This window comes from Rhamphochromis longiceps, linkage group LG17, assembly GCF_057381845.1.
Source record: "Rhamphochromis longiceps isolate RC_006_pf linkage group LG17, R_longiceps_female_GT1.1, whole genome shotgun sequence".
NCBI lineage: Eukaryota > Metazoa > Chordata > Actinopteri > Cichliformes > Cichlidae > Rhamphochromis > Rhamphochromis longiceps.
In genome coordinates, this window is record NC_140573.1 from 7809267 (window position 1) to 7833279 (window position 24013).

General features: G+C 39.0%; 1 protein-coding gene across 1 annotated transcript; it reads left to right on the forward strand.

Annotated features, from left to right (window-relative positions):
- The first annotated feature begins 9635 nt into the window (after nt 1-9635).
- On the forward strand, nt 9636-21310 carry efcab7 (EF-hand calcium binding domain 7). The gene is made up of 13 exons (XM_085386774.1): nt 9636-9803; nt 11072-11283; nt 11663-11749; nt 12201-12384; nt 13820-13941; nt 16068-16209; nt 18006-18115; nt 18315-18478; nt 18706-18839; nt 18951-19099; nt 19226-19435; nt 19794-19901; nt 20052-21310. Exons 1-13 carry the CDS (start codon nt 9674-9676, stop codon nt 20130-20132), a joined length of 1833 nt encoding a protein of 610 aa, XP_085242900.1. The 5' UTR covers nt 9636-9673; the 3' UTR covers nt 20133-21310.
- Nucleotides 21311-24013: the final 2703 nt, after the last annotated feature.

Consider the following 24013-nt stretch of genomic DNA (forward strand, 5'->3'; position numbering starts at 1 on the left):
CCCATTACTGCCGACATACAAATCTTTCCCCTCCCCCTACCCCCCACCCGGTGTGGCCCCATCTACGGTCTGATCAATTTTTACACTGCTGAGCTGCACCCTTTCCCCCTCATTTTGTCATCTCAAAATTCATATTATATAGGACTTCCTTATGGGGAAAAGTGCAATAAAAATACGTCACCACACCGAAGATGTGCACAAGTCAGTACCTGACTGTTACTGAAAATCTTGGGAGAAAATAAAATTTGTTTCTGCAGTAAGCAGAACTGTTTAAATGTTATTTATTTTTATGTGGCTAAGAAAATATATTGTGAAGTGCAGCATTGATTTAGAACATAACCGTGTCTCGATACGGGTTGGAGGGGCTGAATTTATGAATCCTTTGCACAACTCCTTTAATTGAATTTTCCAAATCTCTCACCACACACAAATAATCAATACCTACTGCAGAGGGAAACTTGCCTCAGAATTATTAGGGCCTTTCTTTTTCAATTTTGTAGTCATCAGCACATACAGGCGCTGCGGGTATTTGTAATGCCGCGACTGGGCCCAGAGGATTTATGCCCGCCTCAAGCCTGATTGCTTACCGAATGTGACTTCTTTAGAATGCTTACTGAAACTTTTGTTAACCTTAAAGGACAGTCGTAAGCGCTTCTTAGTGCTGTACTTTTTGTGTGAGGAACAAAGTAGTTTATCACTGCAGTCAGGCAGGAAATGACAAAAGGGCCAAAAGAAAGAAACAAGTAGCCAAAGGAAGGGAAGAAACAAAGGTTTAAATATAGGTGGTGGAGGTGCTACGGGCTTGAGCTGGGAACAAGGTAAGTGTGCATGGGTGCAGAGTCTAACCATGAAGAAAGGGCTGGTTTTAATGTGTTTGCTATGCCATGCAATACTCTGACATGCAGACATTATACAAAGCTACTAACAGGCAGTTGTAAAAGTAGGAATTTGTAACTTTTAAGAAATAGATAAGAAAAGTCCATGCATATCTTTACTACCTTTACTAAGTCAGACCTCACTGTGTTCCTGACCTTACCAAGATAGCTGCAGGCTTTCTGACTTTCCTTTGCTTGTGTTTTGCGTACCATTATCCCATAACTCTTATAGCTACAGTGCCTATACTTTAGCAAAATTAGCAAAGTTTAGCTTAAAACAGTCAATTTTTTCCAACAACAAGTGTTGCAACAAATGCAGCAAGACGACATCTTTTCTCTCTAATAATATAGTAGATTTCTCCAGTTTTCTGAAATTGTGAAACACTGAAACAACAAACTCTTAACTGGCAAAGGAAAAAAAGTGCGCTTTCAAAAAGGCAAAGACAAGAACCAAAGTAAAACCTCCACCAAGGCAGCTCACTCTCTGGACTGTATTAACTGAATAGTATATAGTCATTTTGTTTCCTTTGTCCCTGTTTACTTTTATTACACAAACATTCTGTAAAAGCAGATAATGAATAATAAGTAATGATTTGTAAATAATTCACCATGAGTATCTTAAGCTTTTATATATAACATTATACTGACTAGGCAGCTCGTTCTCTTTCTCTTGACGGCACTTTCTTTAAAGATAAAATGCAGTTTTGGGTCGACTTGAAAGAAAATCAGATATGAAATGTAAATGTCAGAGGTCAAATGTGATCACGTGTGGCGAAAGTTTTAAAGACAAATAAGATTTTATTAAAGTTTGACCTGATTTCACCTCAAAGAAGAGGTCAGAGGTCCAAAGTAAAGTGATATTTAGACTCCCCATGTATCATTCCCTATATGCCTATATGTTTTCAATACAAACAACAGCAGTTAAAATAGAGTTTTGAATTGCTCTTATAATTCAATAGATTAATCTATTGAATTATAAGGCTTCTTGCCCATTTTTGAATAATAAATCATTGAGCTTACCTTGAAGACTTCAATGAATTTAAGCCAAAATTAATGGATTGCTAACATGACCCCAATCTACACCCCTGCAAAGTTTAATCAGATTTCATGCAAAACTTTTTGAGCTTTCATCTTTACAGACAGAAAAAATCTCCAATCTCTGTTGTCTAATAACTTGAGTGAAGCACGTACAATGAATGAACTAATGATCGTTCACTTAAGTCAAATTATTTTCCAGTGATGATAGTGCAGTCCAATTTAAAATCTGTATCTGGATACAATAGGTACTGAGTCTGTTAGTGGAAAACAGTCTATTTCAACTGTCCCTGAACCAGTATTTACTCCACATGCCGACTACGCGCTAATAAATACTTACATAATAATGCACAACAGGGCAAATAAAAATGTATAGGCTAGATAACCCTACATAATAATCCTACATCTGCTAAGCACTCAGCCTTTTACAGTGTGTGTGGGACACTTTGCACCTTTGTATTCAGCACAGGAGCCAATAGGATGTAAATGTCATATCAGTGTATCTGAACAAACATTTTACACCAGAGCTGAATCATGCTCGAAATACTGTCAGCATCATCTGTCTGGATTTCATGCTCCCAGCAGATGTAGACGAAGCTTTTTAGTATCTTTGAATAACAGTTTGTTTGCTTAAAAATGTGTGTCTCAGTGCACATAGAGGGCCAATTCTCTCCCACAGCTATCTGCCTTGACATTGTGAAGTCTGTTGTTGTAAGGAGGTTTATGCAAAGCTGATAAATTTCACGGCACCACCATGTGACAAAAAATGTGACATTCCTGAGGTGTGGATCCACAATGTATCATGTATGTTCAGCTTGCTCACCGGAACTAATTAAAATAATTTCTAACAACCTTATCGGAAAACAAGCTCGCTTCCTGACAATGCCTGCTATTCATTTTCCACAAATGCTCATTGTGCGATTGAATCACAAGAATTGCTCTTATGCAGGCACAATATGTGCCTAAAATAATCAAGTTAATTCTTTCCCTCGGAAAGCTGCTTATTGACTCGTTTGTGTAACCATAACAAAATGTTGTTTTTCTCCAAAGGTCACAGAGCACACAATTGTCTAAGCATCTTAAACAAGGATCAATTGATGCTGTTAATGTTGAACAGCAAAGAAGATCCAGGGGGAGAAAATCAAATAGTGAAGTACATAGTATGGGCATGACCTTGGGAATCAAACAGCCTTGTGACTATGTTTGCTTTCCTTATCATTGCAAAGTCAACCAAACAATTGGAGCAAAAATGTTTTCTTTGAGTCATTTAAAGACCAAAAGATACAATCAAAACAATCTGAATGGAGTCATTTGGCCAAAGCGGTCACTAGAAAATATAACAGTAAAGTACTTCAGTTATAATTTGATCAGTTGTTCTGACAAAGTATGTAACCTGCACAGAGCTTTTTGGGTCAGGAAGAACCAAGAAAGTAATAAATATACAAGTTGTCAAACAGTTCAAACTAAATGTTGCCTTTAAGAAAATAAGTGTTGCTTTCTATATTTATCTTTGAACATGTGACAGATTTAATCTCCAGTAAATCTTGTGATATTATTTAACCTTTAGCCTTGATTACCACGTGGCCATAAAGCCTTTTTTGATAATTAGCGTTACAAAACTCCAGTGATATACAGTAATTGATGGCTTAAAAGCCTAATTGCACACGAATGCTAAGCAGTAAAAAGCTTTTTGATCTAATACAGAGTGTTCCATTTAATTATTGTTGCACTACGTAAATGGGAATAAAATGTCATGAGTATGACTTCAAACACGGGACGTAAAATCTTTACTCTTATTTTATGCAGCTTCTGGCTCAAATATATTATAGATATAAACCAAGTATTTCAAGCTATTTCACATTAAGTTGGGTCAGTGACTTTCTGAAAACAAAACTCTTTGTGTCCTTACTCGACTTTCTATATTTCTCTTCAGTAAAGCCTTCAAATGAGCATTGTTCATTGCTGCCCTCTGCTGACTAATTAAAACACAGAAAACAAACAAACAACACAAACACAGATAGCAGATAAAGGAGGAAAAGCCCCCACTGGAAGTGAATGAGCAAAGAAATACCGCGCGGCCCACGCAAGCGGCGATTCTGAAAGGAAAAGCTATGTCAGGAGTGAAATTCAGTATGTAATAAAAAGCATCATCTCTCAATCTGAAGATATGATGGAAGCTGAGCCATTTCCGCCTGTTCTAAAGATTTAGGACCAAAGAAAAAGTCTCTCTCTCACGAATATTTCCTCCAGCTCTTTGCTGCTTCTGATGAATGCGTCCACTGATTTTTCTGGTTTAGACTGCATGGAGTGCTGCAAAAGAGAGAGAGACAACAAAGTCTTTATATCAATCCTCCTACTGTGTATACATCTATCATACAGTATACTGACTAGGCTAGGATTATTCAGCACTATGGTACACTGCAACAGAACAATAGATAGCACTTATAGAAAACTTGCGAAAATTATATTTTTTTCAATTTGTTGATTGTCTGTGAGCTAAAAAATTGTCTGTAACTGTAAACAGTTGATCATCTTAAAATCCTGCTGTAAATCAGCCGTTGATTTAATCTTTATTTGGCTATTTAAATTCACTTTATTGTGATTTACTGTACTGTTTTATTGGCTTAGAAGTGTAACTGGCTTTATCTGGCAATGTGGGTTTGATTTCCCCAAATGATATTACATTTGCTTGGAAATTTATAATAAGTTAAGTAACCGGTGAACCCCCCCAACCCCATGTGACATAATCAAGTGAGTGTTATGAATGTACTGTAAACTGAGCTCGTGTAACACATTAGTGACAGCAATATAAAATTAAAAACTAATGCTTGTCTTGATGGATGGGCCCAATACCAAATGTCTGCCTTGGCAAAGGAAATGGCCCTTGTGTTAAGTGACTCTTATACAACTATTTTTAGTGCTATGTAAATCACCGATAATTTGGCCAGTGATGGATCTCCGTCATTCTGTGCCTCCTGTCATTAAATTCTGATATGTCATTATGACCATCAGGCAACTGTGACAACTGAAATATAGCAACTCATAAAACCGAGTTCTCTGTAGCTTTGTACAGACTTTAGTACTTAATGTGAAAGCAGTGAAAAAAAATCATAATTTGCAGCCTACAATTTTTATTGACTGATTAATAAAAAAAAATCTTAAAAAATATGGCAAAAGCTGTGAATTAGGTAGTCACTTTTCCAACTTTTTCAAACATAAACGAACTCTACGCTTGCTGTACAAGTAACCCCCACATACTTAATAACACAATCTCGATTGCACTGACATGCGCAATATAGTCCAGTAAATGCTGCCCACATAGAGATTACTAAATGATTGTTTATGCAGAACAAAGTCACAAATATACAGATACATTGGGGCAAAAAAGTATTTAGTCAGCCACCGATTGTGCAAGTTCCCCCACTTAAAATGATGACAGAGGTCAGTAATTTGCACCAGAGGTACACTTCAACTGTGAGAGACAGAATGTGAAAAAAAAATATCCATGAATCCACATGGTAGGATTTGTAAAGAATTTATTCGTAAATCAGGGTGGAAAACAAGTATTTGGTCAATAACAAAAATACAACTCAATACTTTGTAACATAACCTTTGTTGGCAATAACAGAGGTCAAACATTTACTATAGGTCTTTACCAGGTTTGCACACACAGCAGCTGGTATTTTGGCCCATTCCATCATGCAGATCTTCTCGAGAGCAGTGATGTTTTGGGGCTGTCGCCGAGCAACACGGACTTTCAACTCCCGCCACAGATTTTCTATGGGGTTGAGGTCTGGAGACTGGCTAGGCCACTCCAGGACTTTCAAATGCTTCTTACGGAGCCACTCCTTTGTTGCCCGGGCGGTGTTTTGGATCATTGTCATGTTGGAAGACCCAGCCTCGTTTCATCTTCAAAGTTCTCACTGATGGAAGGAGGTTTTGGCTCAAAATCTCACGATACATGGCCCCATTCATTCTGTCCTTAACACGGATCAGTCGTCCTGTCCCCTTGGCAGAAAAACAGCCCCATAGCATGATGTTTCCACCCCCATGCTTCACAGTAGGTATGGTGTTCTTGGGATGCAACTCAGTATTCTTCTTCCTCCAAACACGACGAGTTGAGTTTATACCAAAAAGTTCTACTTTGGTTTCATCTGACCACATGACATTCTCCCAATCCTCTGCTGTATCATCCATGTGCTCTCTGGCAAACTTCAGACGGGCCTGGACATGCACTGGCTTCAGCAGCGGAACACGTCTGGCACTGCGGGATTTGATTCCCTGCCGTTGTAGTGTGTTACTGATGGTGACCTTTGTTACTTTGGTCCCAGCTCTCTGCAGGTCATTCACCAGGTCCCCCCGTGTGGTTCTGGGATCTTTGCTCACCGTTCTCATGATCATTTTGACCCCACGGGATGAGATCTTGCGTGGAGCCCCAGATCGAGGGAGATTATCAGTGGTCTTGTATGTCTTCCATTTTCTGATGATTGCTCCCACAGTTGATTTTTTTCACACCAAGCTGCTTGCCTATTGTAGATTCACTCTTCCCAGTCTGGTGCAGGTCTACAATACTTTTCCTGGTGTCCTTCGAAAGCTCTTTGGTCTTGGCCATGGCGGAGTTTGGAGTCTGACTGTTTGAGGCTGTGGACAGGTGTCTTTTATACAGATGATGAGTTCAAACAGGTGCCATTCATACAGGTAACGAGTGGGGGACAGAAAAGCTTCTTACAGAAGACGTTACAGGTCTGTGAGAGCCAGAGATTTTCCTTGTTTGAGGTGACCAAATACTTATTTTCCACCCTAATTTACGAATAAATTCTTTACAAATCCTACCATGTGAATTCATGGATTTTTTTTCACATTCTGTCTCTCACAGTTGAAGTGTAGCTCTGGTGCAAATTACTGACCTCTGTCATCATTTTAAGTGGGGGAACTTGCACAATCGGTGGCTGACTAAATACCTTTTTGCCCCACTGTATATCTTGTACGTGCAGGCAGTGATTCCAATCATTCTACACCCAGATTATACACTCCTCAGTCCAAAACAGACCTTCTAAGATGGCTCTGTCTATGTGTTAAAAAAGGAGACCTATATTGGTGCTATCTTTGATACAATCGGAGGAACCCCTACATTTGTCTGGACAGAATTAACAAAATGTGGGCTAATGGGCTGATGGGAATTTTGCGCGCATACTTCATGCTTAAAGTGTCTCTGCAGAGACACCTGTGAGTATTGTTGGTGTCTCTGCAGAGCAATGCGTGGACCATTGTCAACACATCGGCTTAAGAACTTGCAGTCCCAGTCAAGGATGGCAGGTTTTGTACAATGAAAGAAGCTGAAATCTATTTCTCTCTTTCTCAGGAAAGAATTGTTCATTATAATTTGGTCCATAAGTTAAAAAAAAACAAAACTGTATTAATCAATATGTGATTGAAGTGTAGACTTTCAGCTTTAATTTAGGGGGTTTAACAAAACTTTTGCAGAAACTGTTTACAGACATTTTTATACATAGTTCACAATTGTTAGAAGCTCAATCATGACTGGACAAAGTAACATAATTTAAAAAATAAAGATTGTTTTGACTGCCTGACATCTGGAACCCATGAACTTCACCAAATGCTGTTTCCTGCTTTGATATTCTCTCCTTGCCTTTACTGGAGCAAACGTCAGTTACTTCTTGTTTGTGGGTCTCTCTGAATTCAGTCTTGTATTTAATAACTGAAAAGCACACTCTGTTGGGTTGAGATCAGGTGACAGTCTTGGCCGCTTTTGGAATAACCCATTTCTTTGCCTTGAGAGCTCTTGTGTTGCTCATGCTTTGGGTCATTATCCATTTTCACTGTGACGCGCTGTCTGATCAGTTTCGCAGCATTTAGCAGAATCTGAACAGAGCGTACAGTCCTGTATACTTCATCCTGTTATCAGCAGTCACACCAGAGGTAAACATACTGATGATGTTCTGTCATTCAATGATGTGGTATGCATCAGATCATGAACTCTCTTTTCTACTCTTTGTATCTCCATTCACAAAGGTGTCTTTTGCCTCCTTGATAGTATTTATGAGTTGGTTAAATGTTGTGAAGTTGATTTTCTTAACCATGGAAATAATTCTGTCATCATCCACTTAAGTTGTCTACTGTGCTCTTTCAGGCTTTATGGTGTTGTGTCATAGTTTGTCATAACATTCATTCCTTTCAAGAATGCAGCAGATTGTGGATTTGGCCACTCCTGAAGTTTTTCCTTTTTCTCTAATAGGTTTATTTTGTTTTTGCAGTTTAATGATGGGCTTCCTCGTTGGCATCTCTTTGAGCATCATATTTAAATTGAATGTGAAAAGCTATCTGTATTTGAAATCAGCTTGATTATAGCGTTCCATGTTTCCCCTGCCTCCTAGCATCTTGCACCCTGCTGTTATGTGCTGGATTGTCTCAGGGGCATCTTTACACAGTCTGCACCTGGGGTCTTTCCTGGAGTGGTAGACCCCTGTCTCTATGGATCTTGCATTTAAAGCTTGTTTCTATCCTGTCTTTCAGTCCAGCCACTAGTAGGATGGCAGGATTTGTGCATGTCAACAACCTCCTCTATCTGCCAGAGGTACATACCGTGCAGGGGCCTGTCCTTCCATTTTGGCTCCTCTTTCTTGGGTTTTTGCTGCCTGAAGTATTCACCCAGCCAATAGAGCAACTTTTCAATTGTACATTCTAAATTGTCAGGTTATGAAAATGAATGCAGAGACACCCACTGAAAAGCAGCAAATGAAGAACCCTCTCTGGTAATGTCTAAACTTCAGGCACTCACTGAGAGGAAAGGATTTTCATTTAAGTATTGAAAGAATACTTATATTTAAAATTATGATTGTTTGTCAACTTATTTGACCTCTGAGAATGGGGGACTGTAGCTGTGAATACATTATCAGCAGACCTTTAAGAACTTCTATATATGTGAAAAGGTCTTGTGAAAAATGTGAATGTAAATTACAAGTATATTTAAAACCTCTAAACTATCTTTGTTTTTGTTTTTTAAACTTGTTGCAACTTAAGTTAACTATAATGCAGCAAAAAACTATTGGTGTAGTTCATGTAGGGCTGCATTGCCCACACTTACTTAAACAGGTGATATTACTTTAATGAGTGTTCACAGCCTGAATTGTTGTTATGTACATATTCTTTGATGTTAACATAGATGATATGGAAAAAATCATAAATGAACGACCTAAAGTAATAAAGAGCTACCAAATTTTCACGGAAGAATACTTTATCCTTTTTTTTTTTTTTTTTGTCTTTTTAAGTTTAAAGCCTTCAGGAACAGCTTACTATGCGATCGCATTTGTAGTTTTTATGTTTTGCTATATACGAACTTCCTAAAATACATTTTCCTAAAAACAAAGACTCAAACAACGTTTTAAATGCGATGTTTTTTTTATCATACATATTGTTTTTAATCACCTCGGCAGGGCAAGCACCGCTTCACGTCCGTTTTAAAAGCAACCGGAACGTTTAACTTGTGTTTCTTCCGTGTCCGTTTTCATGCGTACCGTTGGATTTTTTTTGTTTACATAGCAACAGCCTAGATGTACCAGTATGATGTGTGACGATAAGTGTCATTGTTTCATTCTAATCTTATTCAATACACTGCATTTAGCTGGTTAAACATGACGGTCACAGCTTGATAATGAGGTAAAAGCTGCCATATCCGGCTACCGTTTTTTTCTAAGCTGGCGAGACTTAGCTAAGGGTAAGCAGGTCGATCTGTTCTTCGGAAGATGTCTTTTCAGGAGTCACCCCGTCCTTCTGAAGAGGATGAGGCTTTCTACATGCAGTGCAGAGCCGCGTACCTGGCTGTGTTCAGATCTAGTTTGACAAATATCACTTCGAAACAGCACTTATGCCGTGGTAAGCGAAGACAACTCACTGATTGTTAGCTAGCAACAAATAAACCTTTGTAAGCAGTTCATTGTGATTGTGATGTGTAGTAAGTAACAAGTTTTTATCGCTGAGTTTCACTATAATGGGCCACTTTTCTCTGTGTTCTATACTTATACTATGAAAAGAAATGATTGAAAGTAGAAAATGGGAATTTCCCCCAAACTCTGAGACCAGGGTGACCAGATCCCAACAACCTAAATGTGGGGCAAACATTAACAATGACGGGAGGTTTTTCATCGCTAATTTAAAGATAAAAATCCAGGATTGGTGTTTGCCATGTAAAGGCCAATTGTGTTTGCAGTTCTCTTAAGTAAAAGTTAAAATTTGCTCTTATAGCCTCATTCAACAGTCTTTATACACACTCTAATATTTTATTAGGGAAGCATCTATAAGCCTCCTTAAACTGGCACACTTATTTCTTCTGTCGCGGGGGGTGGGGGGGCTGAAGCCTATCCGAGTTGTCTTAGGGCAAGAGGCAGGGTACTGCATGTCTGTGGACTGTGGGAGGAAGTCTTAGTAACCGGAGAGATCCCATGTAAACAACAGGAGATCATGCAAATGCCACACAGAAAGACTCTGGCCTAATGGTGGAATTGAATTCAGGTGCTATCCACTGTGCCACCGTGCTGCCCAGTTTTTAGCAATAATTACCAATTATGACACACATATTCTCTGTGACTTCACACCATATTTCTCCCTCTGTTCAAACTGAAAATTCAACCAAAGCTGTGATTTTTTTTTTAAATGTTTTTATTTTTGGTGAATTGAAACTTGTAACTCTTTGATGAGTATGGCATTATACTGGCTAACCTTCTGACTATAAAAAAAAAACAAAAAAAAACCCTCCATTCATGTGCATTTGGTAAAATCCAGTATGGAGAAAAGTGCATGTCCTGTAGAACCAGTTAAAATATGGGACAGGGGGTCAGGGAACAGAAATGCTGTGGCATTTCCACTTAAAGAAGGACATCTGCTCATCCTATTTGGAAGGATGGCCAAATTTGAAAATAAACTTCACCTTAAGTGTTGAATTTAATTATAATTTCTATTGAAGTTGAGTCGGCATCAAATTTTTTGAGGTAAAAGGTTGCATATCTCACTGTAAAATACTGTCGGTTCTATTCATCTGAATGATTTCCTTGTCCTGATTACCATCAGGACAATGTGGATACAGGGGGTTTCATTTATTTATTTATTTATTTGTGTAAACATTTGTTTCCTATTCCTCCATTCAGTTCTTCAACAAGCTGGTAGAAATCCATCCAGTGCCACTCTTAATAAATACTGGACTGCTACAACATCTAAGCTGAACTTTGATGACTTTTGTGAGATTCTCAAGCATGAGGAGAAAACTGAGGAGAGTGAGCTGATGAGAGTTTTTAAAAAGATGGATGTGAACGGTGACGGCTACATCACACACAGTGAACTGGAGAAGGCCTTAATCACTGTGAGTAGCCTAACACTTTGGATTAGATTTTCATCAAGTGGTTATACTTTAGTTATAAAGTGAATATGGTATGGTATATGGTTATATAAGTTTGTTATAGATGTCATTTTTGAGTTAACTGGCCACTTCATTAGGTACAACTCCCAAAAGGTTGATTCTGTTCATCTGGAATTAGCGTTTTCAGTGGGAGAAATGTTTCGTCACTCATCCAAGTGACTTCTAGAGACTGAACAGAATCAACCTTTTGGGATTTACTTACCTGGATGGTTGAGGATGCATCAAGACATTAGGTACAACTGTTCAGCTACTCGTTACCTCAAATATCTTACTAGCAAATCACATGGCAAACGAACTGAAGCATATTTTCTTGCTCTTCTAGAGAGGAGAGAAAATGACAAAAGAGGAGGTGAATGCTATCTTCTCACTGGCTGACATCAACAAGGATGGCAAACTGCACTACGCAGAAGTAAGTGTAGACATATGAAATGACTTTTGCTGATTTTTATGTAATTATACTTTATAAACAGCTTATCTTAAAAGCCCTTGTCCCTGTTTCCTGTATCACAGATTGTACACACATACTGTACAGTGCAGTCGTGCAGCCTTAAAGAAACATTGAAGTTATCAGGTTTATACTGAATTTTCAGTCTTCCGTCATTATTCTTATTGCTTGCTTATACTGGACTTTTGTTATGGATACACTATATCTTAATATGCCATTTACTCAGAACATTAATGAGTAACACGAAATTCTAATTCTTCCTCATATTTGTTCCACATTCATGTTTATTTAATACGTCTTCTACTCATTCTTAACATTGCCTAACACCAGACTGTAAACATTCATCCCGCTGCTTGTTGCTTCAAAGTATCGCTCATGCATCATCCTCTTACTCTTGCTTTCCTGCTGCTGTCAGTTCTGCAGATTGTTTGCGTCTACAGTAGAGCAGTGTCAAACAGCTGCTTTGGAGAGACTTGAGGCTGATGCCAAGCTGAAGAGACTGAACTTTGGCAGTCAATCATACAGCCCACCAAAGAGCTCCGTGTCATCAGCATCATCAGCAACTCAGCGGGCGGACTCGGACACGACGCCAAAGAAAGGTGCAGGATTCGACCTTCTAGCGAGAGCTAAAAGAAAAAAGGGATATCAAAATTTTGGTTAAAAAAACAACATCAACTATACAACAGTTTTGTGCAAAATTTTCATATATTTGGATGCACACCCATACACACAGATTTCCCATTTGCTCGGTTACTGATCGATTTTTCACTCACTCCATGACAAATCACCTCATTAAGACAGTCCATACATCATAATAGCCACACAATTAAGGTGGCCTGTTTGGAGGGAGGAGACTGTAAAGTGTTTTGATTTGAGTAATCATTTCTGCCATTAAGAGATTGACATTGGCTCTGTCAACTCTGAGGAAAACTCCAGGCGTTCAATCACTTTTGAAATCCCACGTGATTATTTTTCTTTTCTTTTCTTTTCTTTTTTTCGAAGTTGGTAATTTCCAACTTGCTAAACTACTATTTCTTACAAACATGAGAAATGTGTGCTTCTCCAGCCACTTTTTTTTTTATTAAGTGGATGTTAAACGCTCACTTTTTCACTTTAGAAGCACTGTGTCGAAAAGAACCGAGGTCCAGGATGAGCGAGCCAAGGACAGGCTCACAGTGGGAAGATAGATGGGGTTGATTTAAGTGGTCAGTCCATGTTCATGTTATTGATTTGGAGGATTCCACCACTTCTCACTGGGGAGATGATGAGGGATTAGAGAGGAGGCCCAGTCCACCACTGCTGCAAAAACAAATGAGCTTCCAGATAGTAGTCGGGATTATCACATTATTGCGCCTCTCCCATGTATTGATTTATACGCGTTACATTTTAACAAGGCTCTGACACAAGATGCTACGTGATCGCACATGTTGAATGGGTTATTCTTCCAGCTCGAAAACAATTTGGACTGCTCATTTGGTCTTAGATTTGTCAGTAGAAACCAGAACTGCCCCAAGATATACATTTTAATCATATCAGACATGGGTAATTTTGACATATTTTTTTTCTCTTTACCAAGAACTGCTGAGAGATGATTATCTGTTCATTCTGCTGAAGAAAAAACTACCCCAACATTCAATGTGCGCTCACATGGAAGCTTTTGTTGGGGGGGTTACGTTTTAATGCATCTGTAGACCGCCTAGAATAGTCCCAGCAAAATAGATCTGTGACAAACACAATGACAGTGGGTCTGTTTATTTCTTTGCTACGGTAATTTGCTCATAAGTCCGTCTCGTTCCTTCGCATCTCCATTTCCCAGACTTCGAAACAATCAGACCACTCATTAGCAAATTGACATTTTCGAGCTTCAATTAGTCTTCAAGGAAAAAAAAAAAGTTGCGAGATGTGTGTGTGTGTGTGTGTGTGTGTGTGTGTGTGTGTGTGTGTGTGTGTGTGTGTGTGTGTGTGTGTGTGTGTGTGTGTGTGTGTGTGAGTCCATGAGAATTTTTACGTGTCTGGCCTGTGTGTGTGTTGCAGACAACCGCTCATCCTCCCGGCCTTCTTCAGCTCGCAGCAGACGTTCGTCTCTGTCAAGCTCAATCACGATGACATCCAGCAGCACTAAAGCCAACAAATTCCCAGAGCCTTCAGGTTTACAGGTAACCCCCTTCAGTCGTTTTGACTTCATAGCTACATCTAATGAATAACTTCATTATTGGTTAACCTGTCAGTTTTTCCCAGAGCCTCTCAGTCTATTACACTGGCTTGTACACTTGGAACCAGAGAAGAGTGTACATTTGTGTTTAATTTAACGAAATGAAATAATTAAGTGATAATGAAAGTCATCATCAATCAGTTTGTGCTTTAAATAAGAGTCCATCCATTGATATCACTGTTTTAAAACCACATTTTACCAGCATTTGATTAGAGAAAACTTAATTTAATGAGAAAATGAACAATATCTGTAGATGATTTGGAGTTTATGCATTGCTGTTAAGTTTGAATCACAGACCAAACTGGAAATATTAAGTACGTGGGGCCCTTGTGCGAGGGACCCCATTATAAGAAGCTCTACAGCGTTGCCTGGTGTCATGCAGTATTTTTGATGGGCAAATTTAGCCCAGGGCAGACAGATATACACTGTATTGATCTCACACTCTTTGTTTTCACTCTTTCTGGCTTAACCTCAGCTGGTTTGCTTTACAGCAAAAGGGGCGGTGGGGGTGGGGAGTAAATATATAAATAAAACTAACAACCCCCTGCTCCATCTCTCAGGTGCGAGCGCGGTGTTGAGATTGGAAAGGGCCAGACAACCTCGAGGTAAAAGAATGGTTGTCCAGAGATTACCTCTGAGGGGAAGTTCTGCTCGCCATATTGGCTTTTATATTGCCACAGGCTGATGACTGGGAGGTGGTGGGTGGAGGGTAGGATGTGTTTTTGTAACTGTGTGAATGTGTGTGTGGATGTGTGTGTGGGATGCAAATATGTCTTCATGAATAGAAACCCAGCCAGTAAGGATTATTCTTACTTATTCTGAGTGTTTGTGTTTATGTACAGGTTACAAGTGTAACAAAATGAGAAGGCTGCGGTTTAAATGCTCGTGTGTGTATGTGTGTGTGGTTGTGTTTGTGGCTGGTTCGGTGTCCTGTGACCCTGTGTGAAACAGTAAATCAGACCTGTGGCCGGAGCAGGTGACAGCGCCTGTATTAGTCTGCAGGCTGACCCTCTCTCTATGGGGGCATTAATTCTGATGTCTTTAAGCAGTGGATGGGAGCCTGTGGCATTTCCCCTCATTTAATATTGTCTGGACAAACCTCTGAAGTGTTATGGTTTGATCTTTTATGCCTCTCAGCCCAAGATAAATACTTTGAGAAAATAGCTTTTCTCTAAAGGAGTGACATGCTCCGTCTTTATGGTACTTTCTTTGTTTAACTTGGTGATTTATTTGTCCACTAAAAGGATATATAGCCTATTCCAGACGCGGTTGGCCCTCAATGCCCTCTTACCGTGTGTCCACACCAACTGTGTTTTCATTTAATGTGTCTCCAATGAGTGGAATGAAAACTTCCTCGCGCTGATGTTCCTGTTCAATTTCAAATTATGACCTCATTTCGGTTGTGCTGCCAGAAATAAGAACAACAGGATTTCAAAAGGAGAGAAATATTAGGATTCATAAATTTTGCCAAAGTAGCCTCTTGATAGTTTTGAATGACCGCTGGCCCAAGATTGAAAAGTCTGTATTTATCAAAGTTAAATGGACTCCAATTTGCCATATCAAGTCCTAGAGGAAGATTTAGTTGAGGCTGCGGCAGAAAGGCAGTGGGACTCTGCTGCCCTCCTCTGGATCAGCGCGTGTATAACGTGTGTTTTCATGCTGCCGAGCTGACATTAGCTGGGTAATAATGGATATGCCCCCATGAAGATTGGAGTGGTAATTATCTCAATGGCACTTTCTGTTAATCAAGCGAGCTGCTTAACTGTTATGACTGACTGCTTTATTCACTTTGTCCCTATCACGAGATCAGTCCTCCTGTTAAACAGGAGCTGCACATTAGTTTTGGTTTCTGCTGAATGAATGTGTTTTGTTGTCAACCAGGAAAACTGTGTCCAGATTGTGTTGAGATCTAAGATGGGGTCACACGTAGTAAAACTTAATAGCATACAAGTAACTAAGGAAAACTGTACACATAGTATTTATGCAACTGTAACAACTGTTATTCCTCACTGTTTCCTCAATATTATATTAATGTCTGAGTCAGAACAGGAATATTTTCCATTTTTCTAGGGTTGGAATCACAGTTTTATGAAAGGCTGCTTCTTTTTGGAAGACGACGGGAGTATCAGCGCTCTGCAGTACCAGCTCCACATCCCCCACACGACAACCGTCTACCTAACCATCCAACCACTCGGCCTCAGCCACAGACCTGGTTGGTACTTAAACTGCAGATACAGAGGAAATGTATCTTTTTAGAGAAAATATTGTCTCATTTTGAATTTGATCTCAAAAAGCTGGAGCAGGCATCTGTTTACCGCTGTGTAGCATCACCTCTTCTTTTAACAACAGTCTGTAAACATGCGGGAACTGAGCAGAGCAGCTGCTGGACTTTTAGGAGAGGATGTCGTTCCATCTTCTCTGATTTAGGATTCTAGCTGTGCAACAGTCCTGAGTCTTTTTGTAGAAATATTTTTTTCTTTCATGATGCCCCAAATGTTTTCACTTGGTGAAAAGTCTGGACTGCAGACAGGCCAGTTCCGCACCCGGGTTCTTCTACTGTGAAGCCGTGCTGTTGTAATAGAAGCAGTTTGTGGATTACCATTTTGTTGCTGGAATATGCGATGCTTTCTCTGAAAAAGATGTCAGGATGGGCGCATGCGTTGCTCTAAAATCTGCTTTTCAGCATCGATGGTGTCAGTTTAGCCTGTGTTTGTAGATGGCATAGTGAACTATGTTCGCAGTGATTTCTGAAAGGGTTCCTGATTTCCACACCAGTGCCACTTGAGGGCCTGAAGTTCACAGACATCGAATGCTGATCTTAATCTCTAATTCTCTTAACCTTTTGATGATATTATGAAAGACAGATTATGAGATATTCAAAACCATTTCAACTTTATGTTGAGGAACATTATCCTGAAATTCATCCACTATTTGTAGACGTGAACTTCTGCCCAGCTTTTCTTCTGAGAAACTCTAAGATGCTCTTTTATACCCAGTCATATTACTGGCCTGTTGTCAGTTAACATAATTAGTTGTTCCTCCAACTTAGGACTGGTTACTTCTCTAGCCTTTTGTTCCTCTGTCACAACGTTTTTGAGACATGCTGCTGCTGTCAAATTCAAAATGAGCTGATATTTTTCTTAAAATGGTCCATTTTGTCACTTTAAACATTTCTACAGTGAATGAAATATAGGTTTATGGGATTTACTAATCATTGAATTCTGTTTTCATTTAGAATTTGCATAGTGTCCCGTCTCTTTTCTTTTGAGTTGGGGTTGTGTATATTACTATAAGAAAGGGACAGGGCCATATTTAATCTCTCACTGGAATACCCCGATGGTACTTTGGAGTAATGCAGGGGATAACGACATAATATCATGTTTTGTAGTTCATCTGAGGTTGTATTTACCTCATTTTTTAGACCTGCTGGTGAGGTTATTTTTATTATCCCGATATATAAAAACTGAAAGAGGTTGTACTTTATTTTTCAGACGACTTTAACTGGGTGAAGAAACATTTCAAAGGGGGTGTACATTATTGAACAGTGTTTGAGAACCACTGTTTGAGCTGAGTGGTTTTAGATGTTCCCTGTGATGCTGTAACATAAAGTATTGTAGAATAGAAATCACAAAGAAGATTTACTTTCCTTTTGCTGTTTAAAAATCTGTTACATCGTGTAGCATCAGGTCAGACTGAATTTCAGCTCAGTGGAAGATCATTTATTAGGAAGGCGCACATCAGTTTATTTGTTTTGGCTCAATCAGTAGACTGACTGGATTAATGTGGGCTGCAAAAAGTCTTCGAGGAATGTAAAATCTCATCGGTCCATTTCATTTTGTACAATCAGAAAAAAACGTTGAAAATCTTGGGTAAGTTGATCTTCTTTGAACCCTCCCTTATTGCTTGTAGGGTAAAAATCTGTGCTGAATTAAATAGTCTGTAGAGCTAAAATGTTAAAGTCCTGTGTAAAATCTTTATGCATTCATGTGGTTTTGCTCTAATTTTCAGACAAGTCCTCAGCATGGATGACAGTGGACACAGCACTTTTTGTCATGTCAGCTGGTGAAACTAAAGAAGACACAAATTTAGTGTGTTTCACTGAGTCAAAAGACAAAGAAGTAAGTTTGGCTGTCTTAACAGGTTCGTATTATTAAATCAGTCCCATTGGGACTTGATTGATATAAAAGCCAGACCCAGATCCACTGATATCATAAAAGCTGGAATCATTTGGGAAGCTGAAATGTGATGATATTGTATGCCAGGATATTTTTGGTGTTGTCTGTTTACTGTGCAACCTCTTTTTTTCTATCTCTGTAGAAGTATATTTGGAAAGGGGAACTGAATGCTGGGACATACCACCTGCTTCCCTTCACCAGTGGCTGCAGGTTAAAGAAAAGGAGCAGAAAGAGCCCTTCTGGTAAACCCGTGGAGTTGTTCTACAGGACTGACACAGAAGAACTAGACCTGACCAGGGAGTTCAGGTGAGGCTGTCTCAGTTTTACAGTGTTTGACTGGTGAGAATTTCAGTGTTTACTAATCTATAAAATGTTTATAAAGCTCAGTGGATCCACACTGGGATAAAAGTGTGCCGTGCTTTGCTACCTCTGTTCTTCTCACAGGACCTGAAGGAGTGAGGACATCTGAAAAAGTTGAAGTTGGCTGCCTGCAGGTCTGCTGATATTTCTGTGTTGCTCTGTTTCTGCCACAGGGAGGTGCTGTCTGACATTTTTGAGATTATAGACCTTGATGGCAATGGTTTGCTCAGCCTGGAGGAGTACAATTTCTTTGAGCTCAGGACCAGCGGAGAGAAGTGTGACAAGGATGCCTGGGCCGTCTGCAAAGGTAAAAATTATGAAATTAATATGAAATTAATTGGAGGAGAAGACGCTATTACAGTATTATATTGATATTACGGTGATATTAAAGCTGTCTTCTACCTCCTTGTGGTAACAGAAAACTTTGATATGAGAAAGAACCAGCTGACACGACAGGGATTCATGGAGCTGAACCTGATGGAGGCCACTGAGAAAGATGGAGACCCTGCAGACATGTGGGTCACGCTGGAAGCTATGGGTTACAACCGTATGCTGGAGCTGGTAGAGGTAGGTTTGCATATATGGTTTTAGTCAGAATACATAAACATACATCCTTGGCATACATGCAATAGCCTGATATCAGGCACACATCATGACTACTTACTACATAAACCCTCCCTCCCGCTCCACCAGGCCTGTCCATTCCAGATAGACGTATACTGTGAAAGCACTCAGCCATCCATCCAGCCCCTCAGCATGGATTCAGGGCCCAAGCTTCTGAACCAGGCGCTCCAGAAGTCCATCACAGCTAGAACAGGGGCCAAAGCACTGAGGGGACACGACAATGTGTTCATCTACACCTACAAAGGGGAGCACAGGATTTCCTCCCTCATTACCAACAAGGTAGAGTACAAAATTTGTGTAGGAGGAATTATAAGAATGTCACAGATAATCCCTTAAATAAAAATGGTGTTCGTTTAGAGCATCAACGTGATTGATACTTGTATTTGCGAAACATCTGCAGTGGATAGCACTACCCAAACCTTACTGTCTTAATACAGTCAACTGCTATAGAGACGCACTATTCATTTGTAATTGTTATGCAGCAGCAGTGTCCTTTCTCATAGCAACGAGAGCGACTCTAAAAGAATGATCCAGTGAAGCAAAGCAGCTACTTTATAAGAGTGCACCTGATTATCATGAGAATGTTTAGCTTTATTCTGTGTAATAATCAGTTGCACACTGACTGCTTTGATTGCAGACAAACCAGAGCGTGACTGTGCATGTGAACAACGAGCAGAGCAGGAACTGCTGCAGTAGCAGAGGCATGACAGTGTTTGCTGTAGAAGTGCCAGCCAGGACTAAAATGGTAAGTAGGCATGGTAACAATGCTGCTTTGCTAATATTATAATGAATTTATAATCATTATTATTTTATTAGAAGAAAAAAGACACTTTAACATTTAAGTTATTCACTCCATGTAAAAAGCATGATGCAGGATATTGATGATTTCCTGTAGGTGTGCCAACATGTTCTACCCATCAATGAAAAACAGGACTGGATCTACAGCTGTGTGGAGACCATACTACCCGGAATGTAAAGTCCAGCCTGAATGGACAGCTCTTTATATTCTGGCTAAAATGTATTCGTCAAGGTTTTAAATGTGGGCACTAAAGAGCGATTTGTTCTATATCTGGCATTATATCATGAATGTGAATTATCATAAGTTGTTCTAGCTCTGCTTTAATGATTATGTGTATTTTTTTACTGTGAGAAATGGCTGAGTGCCTAATCATTTCAGCTGCCTGACTTGTTGCCTGGCCTGTAATATTGAATTTGTAGGTAGTCGATGAGTTTTGTGTAACATCTGGTTATAATGGAGACGGTTAACAATTTTCCTGCTGTTTTAAGTTGTTTTCTTTTTCCTTCTGTTGTTTTATTATTATTGTTATTATCTTTATTATTTCTCTCTGTTGAATTTGTCTTTGTTACTTTGTTATTACTGTGATACATGGAATCAAGGATTGAAGATTAAGGGTTTAATTTCTAACATTTAGAAAATCATGTCATTATTATCATGTCACAATAGAGTGTTATGTCATTATTAGGGACACAACACTTTCTTATGTTCATTTTTTTTTTTATCACTCTTGTCATGTAACGGTGGATTTTACTTATGTTAATATTGCTGAATGTCATTACCATCTTGTTTCGACAGAACAGATAAGAAAATTAAAGGAAAAGAACAAAAGTCCTTCTGTTCACATAAATGTGTTTGAAAATTAGTAATACTAATTATTTGAAAAAAATCTCTTACAGCAATATTGAAAATTCCTGTCAAGGATTCATTAAATTTGACATTAGAGAATTATCAGCAAGTTTTCCATAAACACAGGAATGTCATTCTGGCTCCAACATTGTCTCCTGGAATTAGAGACACTTGTAAGTACATGTTTAGCTGATTGTGGCCATCACTGAAGTCATTAATTTTGTTACATAGTCTTGCAGTTCAAGAATATTTATAAAGAATCAGAATGATTTTAGGCACAGATAACAGTTGTGAAAAGCAGATTTTCAATTCCAATTGTGAAGAAGACAAAAACTGATCCTAGTTCACACTGAACTGCAGCAGTTTAAATGCTGTGGATGTTTGTTGAATGTAACCAAGAATTGTGCCTTAACTTTCATTCAAGCTTTGCAGACTATACAACCGTGCAGCTATTCATCCATACTCTTTACAGGGTATGGAGGGGTTGGGGATTTGGGGGTTGGCAATGAAATGCATTCCTTTGCATTGCACTCGGGTCTAAGCTTTATTTGCCCTTGGCCTTTCTAGTCGAGTACAGTGTTGACCTTCTATTTATATCTCTCAGGCCATTATTTGACCTTTGACTTTCTCTACTGAAATAGTAGAGCCAGCTCACTAAATGTCACATGACATGTGAGATGCATTTAATGTTTCAGGCCCCTGTCTGCTCTTCTTTTCCCAACATAGGGGTTTGGTGTCATTCAGCTGCTTGCAGTTGGACAGTGGCTTTGCCAAACGACTTCTCCGTTATGTGTGTTTTACAAGAGATTTAGTTTCTTTTTTTGCGTGTTGCTAGTTACAATAATGGAAATCCTTCACTTGCATGCAATCTGTGTGATTTGTGGGTTGCAAACTCTTTAGCAATTGTTTTTGTAACAGTCTGATCATTAATTCTTTTTCCTCACATACTTTTGTTCATCCCTTGATACACTTCTGGAAACATTTCTTATGAAGAACAGATCCCTGTTCTTTAAAACCAGGAACCCACTCACACATTGATATTTACTGCTAATCCCAGAAGTTCATATTTCTTGTAATACTGGTTTGTTTTTCTCAATGAAATTAATTGGGTTCAAATTTGTGTTCTAATGTTATAGTCGGAAACTTTTTTTCCCTGCAACTGTTAATATGCATTTTATAAATGTATATCGTAGTGTACAAAAGTGTTACCGCTCTTTTTTTTATATATAGCATTAGTCAATGCTGTTCATGTCCGTTAACATGGACGTGAACAGTTTACGTATAAGAAGGTACCTAACTCAAGAGATGACCCATTGTTGTGTTTGCACATAACAGACAACACAGCAAAAAACTAGCAGCTTGTTGGAAAAATCCAATTTGTTCCATTTTTGTTTTGTTGAGTCTATGAAAAATCCCAATAATAAAACAGTTTGACAGGCTTTAAATAGTATGTATGCACCAACAATATAATTCTGAAATAGCTAATTGTTGAAAACTTGGAATATCTCAGCATGGTGTGCAATGTCCTTAAAGGAAATTGGGCAAGTGGAGGACAAAAGAAGATATGTCAGTCCTGAAAAAACAGACTACAGCAGATGAACAGTATCTGAAAGTCATATTTTTAAGAAACGGGGGGAAAAAATCCAGACACAGCACCAGAGAAATGATTAACCTTCAGTTGATCCATCTACTGTTCACTGAAGCCTCATCATGGGGCAGGGATAGCTCAGTAGGTAGAGTGGTTGCCCCATGATCGGAAGGTCGGGGGTTCGATTCCCCTTAACAGCTACCCTGAGGTACCCCTGAGCAAGGTACCGTCCCTACACACTGCTCCCCGGGCGCCCAGTGGCTGCCCACTGCTTCACTGAGTGAATGGGTTAAATGCAGAGAGCAATTTCCCCACGGGGCTCAATAAAGTACAATAATAATCAGAATTGGTCTCAGTAACCAATGGAAATGGGGAGAAAAGGCTGAGGTATGCCAAATTACACAAGAAAAGGACTGAAAATCAGTGGCAACAGGTATGACTGAGCAATTAATCCAAGTCTGAGATTTGTAGTTCAAATCATCATCAGTATTTACAGAAAAGATCAGGAGAGAGGTGCAACAGTGAGCCCACAGCCATATGCAAAACATATGGAGCCTCTGTTTTTGTAGTCTGATCCCAAACACAATTCAGTGAAAGCATACCTAGATAGAAGAAGACACAATGGAATACTATCAGTCATGGATTGGCCTCCACATAGACTGGACCTCAACATTATTGTAGCAGTGCTGTATTTATGTTTACGTTTGCACATGTTTCTATAAATTGTTGCACCTATTTTCCATTTCTCAGCACAATATGAAGAATTTGCACAGTACTTCTGTACTTAAGGACAACCTTCTGTTTTGACAGATCTGATGGTAAACTTTGTTCTACTTATGTTGATCAAACACTGTGAAGCAAAAGGCAAACAGCAATGGGTCGAAACTGGCTATGTCGCAAGCGTTACCCTGCAAATAATCATACATCTTTTTCTATGAGTATTGCAGGTGTAACTTCGTTCTCACACAATAGAAACTGCTTGTTTCATACAGTGGATGATGAACTGTAGGGAAGATTTGTATTCTCACTCAGTGTTTAAATTTGACCACTTTAAACCACCGAAAATGATCACTTTACGAATAAAGAGTCTACCATAATTCTGTATTCATTAATGTTATAAAAATGTATGTATAACACTATTTAGATCTTTTAAAAAATGCAAAATATTATTGTTTTCGGTGTTAGTGGCTAATACATCTCAGACACTTAGGGGATGGATGAGATTTCAATAAATCAGACCATTGATCAAAAAGCTGGGTGTGTGACTTTTAAAAATATAGTGCAAATAAAACAATACAAATAACATATTTTTGTATTATTTAATATCCAACATGAGCTCCTGAGTTGTGATTAGAGCGTTTCATCAGTAACTTTATCTTAATGTTGGTGGGGGGCGTATCCCTACGGTTTCTAGAGTTTTGCCTACAGCCCTGTGGACATTTTCCCCACATATTGCAGTTATAAAAATTCATTTTTAAGCAATATCCAAGAATGGCTGAAAAGCTGTATGAATTTTGACTTTTCTACCTTTCTGTTTGCGCTGTTGTTGAGACTGAAGAACTCTTCCTTGATCCCTCCTTTCTCTTTAAACCGGGAGGGCGGGTGTTTGAAGGGGGGAGTTGCC

Bases quoted from the DNA above. Each gene is read 5' to 3' on its own strand.
- efcab7 (XM_085386774.1), top strand. From the start codon at position 9,674: ATGTCTTTTCAGGAGTCACCCCGTCCTTCTGAAGAGGATGAGGCTTTC. The intron at 16,210-18,005 runs GTTGGTACTTAA...TCTAATTTTCAG, and splicing joins CGGCCTCAGCCACAGACCTG to ACAAGTCCTCAGCATGGATG. The intron at 19,100-19,225 runs GTAGGTTTGCAT...CCGCTCCACCAG, and splicing joins GTATGCTGGAGCTGGTAGAG to GCCTGTCCATTCCAGATAGA.